The sequence below is a fragment of the Puntigrus tetrazona genome, chromosome 2, assembly GCF_018831695.1.
Source record: "Puntigrus tetrazona isolate hp1 chromosome 2, ASM1883169v1, whole genome shotgun sequence".
Taxonomy (NCBI): domain Eukaryota; kingdom Metazoa; phylum Chordata; class Actinopteri; order Cypriniformes; family Cyprinidae; genus Puntigrus; species Puntigrus tetrazona.
Window position 1 is genome coordinate 938100 of NC_056700.1, and position 15376 is coordinate 953475.

At 38.2% G+C, this 15376-nt stretch overlaps 1 protein-coding gene across 3 annotated transcripts in view; it reads left to right on the plus strand.

Annotated features, from left to right (window-relative positions):
* Positions 1 to 14295, plus strand: part of ak5 (adenylate kinase 5) — a 76637-nt gene extending 62342 nt beyond the window's left edge. For 2 of the 3 annotated variants that reach the window (XM_043257420.1, XM_043257413.1), the window contains exons 9-14: positions 4147 to 4189; positions 5666 to 5710; positions 7924 to 8087; positions 10496 to 10612; positions 13062 to 13256; positions 13630 to 14295. In XM_043257420.1, coding sequence (XP_043113355.1) covers positions 4147 to 4189; positions 5666 to 5710; positions 7924 to 8087; positions 10496 to 10612; positions 13062 to 13256; positions 13630 to 13695 — 630 coding nt within the window. In that variant the 3' untranslated portion in view covers positions 13696 to 14295. The remainder of the gene's footprint in view (positions 1 to 4146; positions 4190 to 5665; positions 5711 to 7923; positions 8088 to 10495; positions 10613 to 13061; positions 13257 to 13629) is intronic. The other variant, XM_043257429.1, reaches the window with a different exon arrangement.
* Positions 14296 to 15376: the final 1081 nt, after the last annotated feature.

Here is a 15376-nt window from a genome sequence, read left to right on the forward strand (position 1 = left end):
CTCAGTATATAGAAGATCAGAATACTAGATTCAGCTTCATAGATTGATCCACAATTTAAAATAAGCTCAAAACTACCTGGGACCATCATTGCTCCTGCTATTCTGGGAGCATTTTGTTCTCTTCACTTGCTTTTTTCCTTTCACCTCGTCTCCAACCACATGTACACGCGCACACACACACACACACACACACACAAAACACAGAGACATGCTATCTTCCATTCAGAGGTTTCTTGCTATCTACCAACAGATATGGCAGGACTACATGAAAGCGGCCAACCAATTAGACCTTCCCTGTTGCTACATATCTGTCAAACTAAATTCCTGAAACTGTTGCTTCTCTGTGCTTTCCATGGAGAGGCTGTCATGCTTTTTTCCATTTTATTTGTTTAAAATCGTGTCTGCGTGAGACAAAAGCAGTCATTAGGGCTCTTTCGTGGAGGATGATGTGAAGAGTGTTTATGGATGTGGATCAACCCACATTCCCACCGTGACCCTTTCATCTGCGTCCATCAGCGGCGCTGCCGACAGCAAACTCTCCGTGCCGCCAGCATCACACAGGGAAAAACACTTCTGTAGATGAGGACTGATCTCAGAGCAGTCTCCAGCTCAGTGTGAGACGTGTTCAGCAGGTTCTTGGCTCCGACCACGCTGGCTTGGTTCTGTACTGTGACTGTTTGTCAGTCACTTGGATTAAGACGTTCGTCTACAGTGCAGAAAAGCTCCAGTTCCAATCAAAATATTTTTTCCCATTTTTGTTCTGTACCTTCATGTTTTAACGTGACGTTTTACTGACATTCAGTGAGTTCTTGAGTCTCTGGAGCTCTACTGGAATGGTTTTATAGATGGTGGTGGACAGCGATGTCTAGCACTGAGCAAAGTTACATGTACTTACTTATCATAGTATAAATAAATTATGCATGCTTGCAAGTAGCCTTAAACCTAACCATACAATAGGTACATGTAGTTAATTAATATTACTCAGTGTTTAAATGTATTGGTACGTTGTAACCAGGACACCTCCAAATAAAGTGTAACATGAATTTGACATCATTGCAAAGTGCACATTTAAAAATTTACTTAAGTGTATTTAAATCATGAAAAGTGTACTCTCTTTAAGTGGCCTTTTATTTCATTAATATATTATACTAAAGCAATTTTTTGAAACATTTAAAGCACATCGCAAGTGCACGTTAAATACAAGCACTTCTTTTTCACAAGGGCACTTTCATCAAGTAGGAAATGTTTCATCACAAGACGAAAGCGATCAGTTAGAACAACTTAGTTTTAATTTGCAGTGACTCTTTCTTCAAAAAAGGAATGAGAAGGAAACTATGCCAGGAAAAAGCCTCAAGAGCCACCGGATTTTGCTTTAATCTGTTCCCATCTGTTATATCAGTGGTTGCACTCATTTACATAATAATGGCAGAGGTCTGTGTTGTGGATGATTTGCAGAGTTTAATGTGTAGGTTAAATTTGTTGCCATTCAGTAGTAACTGTGTAGCATGTTTGTTCTGTTTTGTTGTTGTTGTTGTTGATTTTGGGCATGCAGCATGCTAAATTCATGTTTTGGGGCATACGGCATTCTAATTATATGTTTTGAACATGCAGCATGTGGACTTTTTGTACCAAGCTTATTTTAAGAGGTTGTACCATAGTCATGATACATGGTAATACTAATGCTATGATTATTTGGACTAATTTACTAATTCTGTGATTATATGTTAAGGTTTTTTTTTTATACAATTACCATGATAGGGTCATGTTCTTAGATGAGTACAATAATAGTAACAATTTCCTTTTACCCACACTGTGGTATTTTTTGAAGTGAATTTCACTTCTTTTATGCACTTACCATAAAAATTATATTGTGTATGGTATTATATTCAGCAGTATATTTATGGTATTCATTCACTACATGGGATATCTGTTACCATTGTTTTACTATAGTTCCTTCATAGAATTTTTTTTTGGCGGGTGGTTTTTTTTGCTCTTTAAAACAATGATATTTTTACCAGCAGTATCAAAAGGCAATGTAGATGAGGACAAGCAGTCTGTGCTGCATTATGGGACGGGGTGTCTGCTGAAATCATGCATCTAGCACTTCCTGCAGCGCCCACGGCTCCTCCGCACGCACACACACACACACACACACACACACACACACACAAGGCAAGCGTCTACAGCGCATCAAGCCGACCTTCGTGGCTGTTCAGTCTGCACAGCTAATGAATGAGAGGCAGACTGATATTCATGAGAAAACATCCTCCACGGTCAGAGAGAGAAAACAAGTAAAGGAGTGAGAGCAAAAACATGTGATGGAAGAGATTGCACTCAGAGGTCTTCACTGCCAAATAATCAATAGTTTAATCTTGTTTTTCAGTAAAAAAATAAAAATAAATATATATATATGTGTATATAAATTCTATAAATAAATACATTATATATTAGATGTACGTATATACATATATACATCTTTTTTAAATGTAAATGCAATACGTTTTTTCATGATTTTTGGTTATGTATTGTAATGCAGTACTTTTTGGGGTTTTTTTACTTCCAAGTGGCAATAAAATATTTTGTGATGTGCAGTAGTAGTGCCATATTTTTATGTACCACGGCAATGCCATTTTTACATAAGTAAACCTGTTTTGAAGCAACTTTGTTTTAAGCACCGTCTTGACATATTGTTAGAATCATGCTTTAAGCAACATAAAAGATGCGTCCTGGAAAAAAAAAACGACTTTAAAAAGCTCTCTTTTGATGTGATTTGTATGCAGGCCATGGATGTATTCAAAAATTTCAGACTGAGGGGCCCAAATATAAAAACTTTAAGAATCATTGAAAAGACCTATAGTGATCAAGCAGTACTGGTCGTGTACTGTGGAGTATTTGGATAGGCTTTGTGGTCTAAGTGATCCAAGTTAGAGCTTGTTTGCAGGCTTGCGGGTCTGTGTATCACTTCTCTCTCTCTCTCTTTCTGCCAGTGAGTCATCGGACCGGCTGGCCTGCCCACATCACAAACACGCTCATCAGCGGCACCCTGCACTCCTCCCACACACTCTCTCTTTTTCATCTCATCTTCTCTAACGCTGTAAAAAGTGGCAAGTTACCGCCTGAGGTTTTTTCTGTTAAACAGCCCAGAAACTCTTTTAATCACAGTAATCACGACACATACTGTCAAGTTCCCAGTTTTCTGCTGCGTTTTTAAGTTCAAACACAAGGAATCTCACAGCTTTTGTTTTAATTAGCCCGGTGAAACTCATAAAATGAATGTCTAGAAGTGTCATATTTTCTCTCTCAAAAAAAAAACTACAACAAGAAAAAAACATTTGTAAAAATGTAATAATAAAAAAAATGGTCTATTTTCAGGACCATTGAAATTTTGTACATTTTGTGCATTGTGACATTACTCTCACGATAATGAAATGCTTTTTATGGCCCCTTTAGTTTTGAAGAAACTACTCAAAAGAAATTCTTTACTTCAATTCAGCAAAAAATTGAATTTAATAATAAAAATGCATTGCATTGCAGTAATGAGAAATCTGTTGGGGAGGCGTTTCAATTTGAAAATGATACAATGCAAAAACAATGTTAAAAACTAAGAAAAAATATGGTTAATTTCCTTTTAGAATGGGAGGAAGGTTTGAATGTGATGGAATAATGTGGTGTGTTATGGCTCTATGTCAGCAATATCAGCATGGCTAATAAGTGCAAAATTGTGTGTATGCAACAGTTCAATAGCACAAGAGTAATAAAATTAGAAACATTAAAAAAGGAGTTAATGAAATCAGGAAACAAACTTCCTAAAGTACTTCCTTCTCAGGTTGACGGTTTAACAGCTGATCCCAAGCCTCTGTAAGTCATTTGAAAATGACACTTTAGAACTAGTTACCAAGGAATGTGGAGTTGCTTCGTTGAACACTGACTCTATTATGTAGAGTGTTTTGAGAAAGATAGACTTAACAAGTGATTACCTGCATCCATACAGCATCCATTCTTCATCCATTCTGTTTGGATGGCACATTGTTCAGAGGATCTACGGAAGGGCATTTGATCATAGAATTACTGTCTTACTGTTCAGATCTGTGAGCTTTTAAAAAGTAATTTAATTCCTTTTTTTATGTGTGTTTTTCTCTATGGCAGACCGATGAAGAGGTGGCTGGATATGCAGAGGCGACTGGAGAAAGTGAGCGCAGTATCACTCAGCTGATCTTTGTGTACCGTATTCATGTGTGGGCTTATTTTTTATTACACTGTTGATAGAAGAATAAATGTATGCTTGTTAATGCAGTTTAATAATGAATAATGAAATAAACTGGGAAATACACAATTAAGAAAATATAAATTGTCTCGCTAAACTAAAGCCGTAGCCCGTGACTTTTGCCTCTTTGCCACAATACCTGTTTGAAAACCTGAAATTGCATTTATTTGCGCAGTTCACTTTATTACAAGAGTCATGCACTGCTGTGGATACTGTATTTCAGATTCTAGCCGAACGTTGTCATCTGAACAAGCACGTTTGTTCTGACCAACTGAGGGAAAAAGCATTACAATAAATTGCGCTACCAATGGGAAATAAATCTAACGATTGGTTAATTAGCTCATAACACATCAAACTACGGATACAACGATAGGATTCAGATACCGATATTGGTACATTAGTTAAATTGCCAGTTTGAGTAGAAAAAAATTCAGGTTAATAATTTTGTGTGTAATCCCAGGCTATCCGTAATCAGAGACCCGTTTAAAACTGGAATATAAAACATGTTTTGTGACCCTGAACCACAAAAAATTACCCTCATGACTGGTTTTGAAATGTAATTATATATTATCCAGTTTTAAATGTACATCTGATTACAAATAGCCTGGGATTACACACAAAATGACTACAATCTGCCATCAAAATCATACATTTAGTTATTCCAGCTGTTGTAAAAAAAAGATATGAACAATCCAACACAAGCAGCATCCTAATATGCGATATAGCCTTACTAGCCGGGACAAATTATTTGTTTACAGACATGATACTCAAATTTCATGAAAATTCCTACCAGTACCACCCAAATTAGAAAAGATTATTTTAAGCTTACCCCATTGTAAATCAGGCTAAAGCAAGGCAATAGTTTGGCTGGTTATATACTTTTTATGGACTTTATGATTATTTTTATCCTCAAAAAAAGTTACGGACTGCAGCTTTAAATTCTTGGTCTTTGGGAAAAATCACCCTTGAAATTCTATCTTCATGTACATTTAGTGTTTTTTGAGTTTAATTCTAGTTCATTCATTATCAGATCTTAGTGCTTAAGTGGAAAAATTCAGGCTGAAAAATGTGCAAAAAGAGTCACGAAAGAGTTTGAATGTGCCTCTAAAAACTAGAATCTCACATGTCGAAGTATAGGATAGTTCGCACAAATCTGATGTAAAACGTGCCAAATCAGCTGTAACTATTTTGATGCATAACCACTGACTTGACCATGAAAACCATGACAATTTCTCTTGGTACTGATAAAAACAATGTAATTTACTGTCATTTATTTCTTATCGGTAACCGTGCATTTCATTTGTTCCATTATTGTCAGTATTTTCCACCATTGATCGTACTGCATTCTGACATGCTAAAGTTGATTATCTTATTGTAATTTCTTTTTCAATATGCCACCAGGTTTTCCTGTGGAGACCAAGAAATCAAAGGTCATCTTTGTGATTGGTATGTTAGCTGACAAAACGCCGTTATCACATTAAACTATAATTTCACTGCACATTGTTTTCGTTATAGACATGCAAAACAGTATTTTGTCGTGCGTACATTTCCCCCAGAAGAACAGGTCAAGAAGCAGTATCGCGATGCAAAACACATACCGCACAGCGTTGAAGCTACATCAGACATAATAACACGCACTATCGAGTTTCTTTTGCGACACAGATGCACAAACAGAATAATGAACTGTGAAATTGGAGGCAGGTGAAAGCTTCTGAAGTGTCCTAATAAGGTTCCTAATTGAAACTGTTGTCGGTCTTTATCTGAAAATGACTCATGTTCTGGATAAATGGAAAGCAGACGGTCAGGATGGTATGAGTTTTCATGCGCTAGGGCTTTCCTCCCCTCATGTTTGTTGAAAAGGTTTAGCCAACTGGGATGTAGTGAAGTGAACTAAAAGCCAAGCTTTACATCTCTTTGTGGTGAAAAGAGACTAAAGAAATCAATTTGGCTGTCCTTTGAACACGGTGGATACGGTCGGTGTTCCTGTCATCTGTTGCTTCAGCAGTTTGGTCCAGCAGCAGTAAGGCTTGTAATGTCGGTATGGATATGGCTGTCGATAGTCAGATGGACAGATTCGAGACTGATAGCTTGAGAAAGTGAGACTCTCGAGTGCACTTGACCACCCTAACTGACATGTTAAAGACTTGCTGAAAGATTTATCAGAGCTGTATCTGTACTACCTGTCAAGAAAAAGAACTAGATTAGACCTAATAGCCAGACTTGGGACGTCTTTGAAAGTTTTTTTTTTTTTTTTTTTTTTCACCCAGATGTCTAGAGTAGAATAGGGAGGTTAAGAGTAGCTTAACAGGGTAAAAGCATAATTTATGCTTTTTGGGGGATTTAAAACATATGTCGGCAATGGGGGGGGGATGTGAAGGATTGAGAAATAAACAGTGGCTGGGTAGGATTGCTGTGTGAATGATTGTGTGAAGGAATGCATTGTTATCTCTAATGACCAAAATGAATCTTACCATTTATTTTGAAATCTAAGAGGCAGTACACCTGAACAAATGTATCTATTTGTTCTCCATTGTATCTCAGTGCTGTTTAGATGAAACAATATGGTAAAAACAACGTTATATGGATCGTTTAACAAGGTAATTAAAAATAATCACAGCACACCATCATTTTTATCTAGTGCTGTGCCTAGGACAGTCCTCAGATACCCTATGATAAGCTACAGTTGCCACTATGCTCTTGTAATGGTGATTGTTTTAGTAAAAGAAAAATGCAAGATCCAGTTGCAGTAAAACATTGTTCGAAGTAAACCCGTGAAAAACGAGATTAACACAACTAAAACAACTGCACGCGTGCACAAAACATCCAGAAAGGACAAAACCAGACCAAGAACATGGGAAAACCTTTTATATAACAAAGATATTAACCGTTTTCAAAATTGTTAAATATAAATCAGCATTTGAGAATGGTTTCCGAAAGATCATGTGACACCACAGACTGGAGTATGATGCTAAAGATTCAGCCTTGTAACAGTAATAAATTGCATTAGAAAATATATAAAATATTTATTTATGTATGCATTATAGTTTAGGCCATTAGATTTTTTAGAAAAATGCTTCAGCAAAAAACTGCAATATTGGCCTTTGAAGTCATTTGTCACCCCACACTTAAAGGGGAAAACTGTGATATTCGGTCAAATAGCGATACAATTCTAAAACATTGATTTTGAACCAATGGGAATCATCAGTGGGTGGGGCTATCTAGTATATAGAGTCCACGCGATCAACAAAATGTCCTTGAATTCACTGTTTTGGTTAGGACAACACCCCCTTTTACTTTTTACTTTGATGATTGAAGCATTATTCCAAATTTGTATAGACAACAGCTGTTGGCTGTGTAGGAGACGTTAACCCTGGGGAAGGCCGCCCTTGGACTGTTTGGATAGATAAGGGCTGCCCCGAGCTGTGTTCAGAATCTTAATGATAGCCTGTGGGACTTCAGTCAGATGGCGAGGTCGGGGTGGGCCATAGCGCGAGGTACAGACCATAAGACATCTTCTGCTAATCAATCCCACATCTCCCAAGACAGTCAATTACTGAGGATCTCTCTATTCTTCCCCACTATTTAGAACAGTCTTTCCCATCCATTTTATTTACAGTTTATGATTTTAGGTTTAATCTCAACTTTCTCATTCTGACCAGGTGGGCCGGGATCGGGGAAAGCTCTCCAATCGGAGAAGATAGAAGAGCGGTACAGTTTGAAGCGCCTCTGTCCCGGGGACATCCTGTGCAGCGAGTTGCAGTCTCACAGTGAGAGAGGACGATTTCTCCGAGACCTTTTGGAAAGAGGAGAGCAGCTTCCCGAGGTGCACAATCTTGTTAAAACCCATTAAGGAAAATTACAACGATTAACTTCACCTTCACTGGATTTAAAGCTTATGAAACAAACACAGGAAGACACGCTATTTCGTAACACTTCTCAGTAACATTTTGCTGAGAAGTGTTATGTAATAGTTTAAGGGTTGGATGTGTACAAAAAGGCTGTGTGAATTATTAGATAGGCTGTGCAAATTCATTCGCACTCACTTACAGTTTTCCTTCCTGTTGAAACAGGAAGTTGTGCCGGGACACGTAAAGTCTTCCTTTAAAAAAACCACGAAGACACAATAATAATGAATTACACACATAGACTGCACATGCAATAGGCTTTTGGAAAATAAATAAAGTATGAGCACAAAGGCAGCATAAGTAGAACACAACTGAAAACACACACCAACTCCCTGGTGTTAGAGGTAGATAGGTGGCAATTATAATTTAGGGAAAGCAGAGAGTTTGATCTAGAGAGTATTAAACAAAATGTTATATGCCCCTGCAGACAAGTTTCACATTTTTGGTTATTTTCCCAAAGGACAAACGTGCACATTGAAAGAGAGAATAATAACAACAATAATATTCAATCAGACGGCTGATTGCGGAGTTGTGGAAGCAGGATTGTCAACCAGTGAGCAATGGACATATTTAATGCTTAAATTTTCCAGAAACATTCCTAATTTGCAATATTTTCGGTCTGTTATCTCTAAAAAAAAAGGTGTTAAGCTGAAAACTGTTCCTGTTAAAAGATCCATGTATCTGTCTAGACATTTACAGTTTATAAAAGAATCATGACATGGCTTATTTTATTATAAGTGTTACTTGAGTTTCACTAGTGTTAACATTTCCCACAAAAAAGTATATATGCATAGTTGCATACAGTATGCATACAGTTTTTAGGAGTAGGGTCCTTTAATACTCGTCAGTAAAGTACGTAATTGTTTTGACAACTCTGTTCATATAAAGCTGTAATTTATAGACAAAGCATTGTGAAAATCAGTCTCCAATACGCTGTGCCTTATTTACAAAAGAAAAAAGAATAAATAAAAAATCTGCAGTCAAATGCTCTGAAAGGCATGCAATCCTCCAACATAATCTGGGGCACCATTAAAAATAAATCCACTTGTTCCTGATGCAACATGCTGTTTAAATCAGATGCAAAGTTGCACTTATATTGGTCCTGCTGTCAGCAGACTCAGATGTTGGGTGTGACAGAAGCTCTACAGTGCAACAGGATGGCAAGACAGATAATAAAAAGAATTATATAAAAATATAAAATCTACAAAATAGCAAAAATACAATATATACTATAGACATTCAAGTATAATATATTTTGTGCAATAAATGTGGAAAAAAAATGTACAATAAGGAGAACGTAGCTAGGACAGGTGGTGCTGGGGAAGAGGAGGGTTTAAGAAAAGTGGTTTGCAAGATTTTTTATAGTATCTGTACTTACCTAAGAAAGAACTGGTAATATAAAGTAACTAAAGGTGATAGGGTTAGATTTAGGGATAGGGTCAGGTTTAGTACCTATTTATTGTAATAACATTATTAAGTATACAGTATGTACACGAAGAACAGGACTGTAAAATAAAGTACAGATGAAGTACAGTCTAGTTACACAGTTAACATGTGACAAGCTTTTAGTTACATAAGTAGCCGTGTAACAGACTGTAACTAATGTGTAACAGCAGCAGCCTATTCAACATATTTTCAAACTGTAAGTACATACTGTTCTATAGCTTAGTGTGCATTTTTATGTAAGTACAACGGCTGCTTACTAGGTATTCATTCTGTTTTATAGACACCTTAAAATAAAGTGTTACCAAAATATTTGTGGTGTGTAAGACAGGGCAGAAATAGATAGGAAAGAGATCAGTTAGCTATGCTGCCGCACCAGTTTCAAACATCAAACCATCAGCTACCTCAAAGCTTGCATGTATGAAAGTATTTAACAACAGACAGGAAGTGATGTAGTGAAAAATAAGGAGTGGGATAAGCATCAAGCACAATCAAAGCCATAAAAACGTAACTGAAATATTCAGGTTTACTATAAAAATGACAAGCAGGTGTGTTTAATTATGAGCGCAGCTAAAATAGGCAGACAGGCCCTCCAGGCACTAACTTGGGCTGTTGTTGTTGTTGTTTATTTGCTGAGGTCTGGCATGTGGCTCAGAGAGATTCAGACTTAATCAGATGATTTATGTTACAGTGGTGTTGCCTAGCAACATGACTGTCATTAACATTTGCTATGAACTACTTTTATTTGTCCCAGGCATCAGACTTCTCACTTCGAATCTAAAGCGTGCGCCTGTATCTGCATTCTAATGCATCCAGCCGTTCTTACGGATCGTGAATCCGTATGTGTGCGTTCATCGGGTTTTCTCCTTTGTGCGTGTTTAAGGAGACGCTGCTGGATCTATTGTGCGAGGCCATGGCGTCCACTGTGCGTCAGGGAAAGGGCTTCCTGGTCACTGGCTTCCCAAAGAATGCGAAGCAGGCGCAAGAGTATGAAGCCAAGGTTAGTGCTTTTTCAGGAAAAGATGAAATCGCAGGAAGCGAGACTGCAGTCCACTCTGACAAACAATGCAACAGTTGCTGAAATATGTTAGGACGTTTTAAGTAACAGGGAATAGGTCTCTGAAAAATGAAAACTGATGTTGTTTACTCACTCACGTTGTTCGAAGGCCATATCTTTGTTTTGTGAAACACAAAATGAGACATTTTCAGCAGTGTTTTATTCTACAAAGAAGGATACAGGTGGAAAATATGTCTACTCTTCAATGCGGTTCTCAAATGTCATTTGCATCTGGGTGCATTTAAATGTGCTGTTATTTCAGTCTTTTTCAATAGATTTAAAGAAGCAAATGCTGAAGATTTTATTTTTGCAGTGATAAACACGTTACTGCTATGTTACACGCTTTGCAATAATTCTTTCAACCCTAATTTTCACTTTTCACATTCACCAGGCTCAATTTGGGAAATAATAGTTCTGTTAGCGTAATTAATCATTTGCATTATACATCACAGAGTCCTGAGCTTAGCCCTACTGAAACCTACATCTCGAGGATGTGCTGGTGACCCATTTTCGATACAAAATCTCAGCCAAAAGTTGAATTAGGTCTCAATAGAAACTGAAAAATGTGACTTTTATCCACTAAATGAGCTCATTTCAAATTTGATGCCTGCTACAGGTCTCCAAAAAGTTGGTACAGGGTCGAAAGGGCTGAAAAAACGAGACATTTTGGGGAAAACTTCTAGCAACTTATGTCTTAGAGAGGCAGAGTCTCTCAGAAATAAAGATGAGCAGAGGCTCTCCAATCTCCAATAATGGAATACTTTAAAAACAATGTCCCTCGACTTCAGATTGCAAAGGCTTTGTAAATCTCAATCTACAGTGCATCATTAAAAGATTCAGAGAAACTGGAGAAATGTCTGTGTGTCAGGGACAAGGATGAAGACCTGTCTTCCGATGACACTGCATCACTCATCGGGAAGATTCTGTCATTGACATCACTTAAGGGCCCTGGAATACTTTCAGAAACCGCTGTCGGTAAACACAATTCAGTGTGACATCTGTAAATGCCAACTAAAGCTTAATCGTGCAAAAAGGAAGCCACATGTGAACATGGTCCAGAAGCCCCATAGAGTCCTGTGGGCTTAGGCTCATTTAAAGTGAACTGTTTCAAAGAGTTCTGTGATCAGTGGTTGTTTTTGAAGGCACTATAAATGCTGAAAGGTATATAAAGGTTTTAAAGCAACATATGCTCCCCTCCAGATGATGTGTATTTCAGGGAAGGCCTTGTGTATTTCGGCAGGACCATGCAAAAGCACACACTGCAGGTAAATACGGCATAGAAGAGACAAGTGTTGAAGTGGTCTGCCTGCAGTCCAGATCTTTCACCTATTGAGAACATTTGGTGCATCGTTAAACAAAAAAAAATCAGTCAAAAACAACCACAAAATGTTCAGCAGCTGGAAAACTGTATCAAGAATGGGACCCAATTCCAACGCCAGAACTCCATGAACTCATAACCTCGATGCCCAGACGTCTTCAAACTGTTTTAAAAAGATGAGATGCTACACCATGGTAAACATGCCCCCGTCCCAACTCTTTTGAGACCTGTAGCAGGCATCAAATTTGAAATGAGCTCATTGTGTGCATAGTTTAAACATTTCTTACGTTGTATTATAAATAAAACATTGGCTCATGTGATTTGAAATTCTTTTAGTTATTTCATTCAAATTTAAAAAACAGCCAAACATTTTCAGAATTCCGGTTGTACATAATAAATCAGTCTGAAAGTCATATGTATTTGCTTATTTATGGCTAGACAGCAACTTTTTAGTATATATGTGAATAAAATAGCAAATTAAATTGATCATATTAAACCATATTTTCACATTCGGGGCATAAATCCATGCCAACTTCATTAGAAGCATACATTCATTTGCTTGTATTTATTGTTCGTGACACTGTGCTAAATATTGCAAGTAATGTTGGAATTATTAATAAGAATGCTTCTTGTTTGCTAATAAATACTGTATGCGATAAGCTGCATATTGGTTTAAAAAGATTTGTATTATTAGCGTCTGTATTTTGAAGCTTTACAGCTGTGGTGGAATGTGCTTTTAATAGAGGGACAGAAATATTTTTTAAATATTTAAAAAAGTTTTAGTAAAATTATCTTTTTTTTTTAATTGAATAAAAATGACAATAAGTAAAACTTTTGGGATGAACTAACCCTTGAAACCAATTAAAGAGGACAATTAAATATGAACACCATGAATCCATTCAGACTATGTTTGAAATCCAATATAATAATACGCAATCATGTAATTAAAGCACTAAACACACTAGAAACACCTGCACAGCGTATTTTGGAGTGTTCGTGAAAGACGCCAAAGGAATCGGCAGGCTCTCAGAGCCCGTTTCCCTTTTTGACTTAAAATGTACGTTTGTGTTTCAGATGGGGCAGCCCGACATCGTTCTGTTCCTGGAATGTTCTGCAGACATCATGAGTCGAAGGCTGCAGCAGAGGGCCACCTGCAGCCTGCACACTAAAGAAGCCCGAGACCGAGACACTCGACGCAGAGTAGACGGATTCTGCAGCCTGGTCAATCTCGTGGTCAGTCACTACGAACACAGAGAGGTTCTGCACAAGGTGGGTATGGAAAAACCAATACGCAATTAGTCACTGCACTGATGTTTGTTGTGATTTGGCCACCGAGTGGAACATTTTGACTGGTTACGTTGACCCCAGGCTAAAAAGGGGTCGTCACGTCAGGATGCTTTCACTCGGATAAATGAAAGTAGCTAAATCGGATCCGATTTAAAAGCTGATTTCTGGGAAGGGAGGAGCGGGTTTTGGTAACGTGATGGCGATGACAACATAAGCGGACCTGTCTTTACGTTAAGAGATAAACAAATGCAGAGCAGCTGTGTGTTTATAGGATTTATTAGCGCTGTATGACAGTTCTCCTGTGGGTTGATGCCCTACTTTTTCTAACAGCCGTGTTATGTGTGCGTGTATGTAGATTGATGCCGAGCAGCCCCCAGAAGATGTCTTTGAGCAGATCTGCCTCGTCTTGGACTCCTGCTAGAGAGCTTGGACTAGCACTGCCCCCTCGAGGACGAAACCGTCACTTGCAGCTCCACCGCAGATCGACTCGTATTACACTCGCGCTCACACACACACACACACACACACACCTGTGATCACAGCTTCTGTATGGCACATCCTCTTGGAAAACTACCAACCAGCAACTGGCGCCCATTCATTTCACACCATTGTCGTTCACTGTAAATATCAGCACAATAAATCAACAGTGTTTATCTCTTGGTATCGAATCTATATGCTTAAGCTCGCTTTCGGCTCCATAAAACACACAGAGGGTTATTTACGGCAGTGCGCTGCGTTTGGACTTGTCGTTCAGTCAGTATCCCATGAGCACTGAAATCAGCAAAACTGATAAGCATGACGGACCGGCCGCTGGAGAGCCTTTTTATATTTTAACTTCATGCTTTATATCGTGCTAAGCGTGCATGGATAGTGATTCATTGTATAGTCGAAGCAGAAACTAATGAGATGGAGAAGGTCTGACTTTCACGGGTGCAACGAACGGATGAATTTCACAATGAAGTCTGATAACTGTATTCTTCTTTATCAACCAGAGTGAAATAAAGACATTTCATATGTTTAACGGTTCTATTTTGTTCTTTAAAAGCTGTAGCCATGAGAATTGTAGCATTGAACAAAAAAAAATCGTGCTGGATATGTACACTCCCTTAGACCAGATCTGGAGAAATGTAACACTTGCTCGACAATCGAACCTCTGCGGTGAATGGGTGCCAAAAAGCGCCTCACTTTGAATTTTTTTTTCTAAATTTCACAAAAGAGTGAAAAAGCTGCATGCTTTGAAAACTGTCCTCTACCGAAAATCTTTTTAGTGAAAACGTTGTGTTGTCTGAATCAGGAGAGAAATACGTACAGCACTGTTTACAAGCAAAAAAACGATCCTAAGCAGAACAGGGTGAACTTCTTTTAGTGGACGAAGCATTACAACGGACTCCATTTTGCCTTGGAGTAATGCTTCATTATCTGCAGCTTTTCACGTTTTCTTGGATCACGTTGACATTTTTATGATCCGTGTGGCACCCATTCGCCGCAGAGGATCTGTTAACGAACAAGAGATGCAATGTTTCCTTTCTCCAAATCTGTTCTGAACAAACACTATTTTACTGGATGGCACGGGGGATGACTACATTCTCAGCCAATTTTCATTTTTGGGTGTACTGCTCTTTTAACACTAGGTGTGGGTATGGAAGTCGATGTGCAAATCATTGAAGAAAACTTGCAGGCCGTTTTCTCTAGCTGTGCCGAAATCACGGTAAAGCCCGGCGCACAAAAACCAGACGGCATTTTTACCATTACTTCGCTGAAGTACATTTTTGTCTTCCTTCCAGCAACCTGCCCCTCACACGAGATCCAGCTAGTCCCGTTCTATACCATTTCTCATCCCGAAAGCTATAGATGTCTGCCAATTAGTGTAATGAAATACTCCCAACGTTTAGTGAAACATTATTTCAGTACGCCGAAATACACCGACAGTGGTGACCAGCGATCGTATATAATTAAACCATTCTCGGAGCGGACTCTTCATCTCGCGTCAATGCATGTCACACAATTCATTCATGCGTAAAAGCAGCTTTAAATTGAATAGTGTGATTATAATCACTTGTATCTGCCATCCATTGTTCTTCAAGTCACTGTCAGTCGACCGT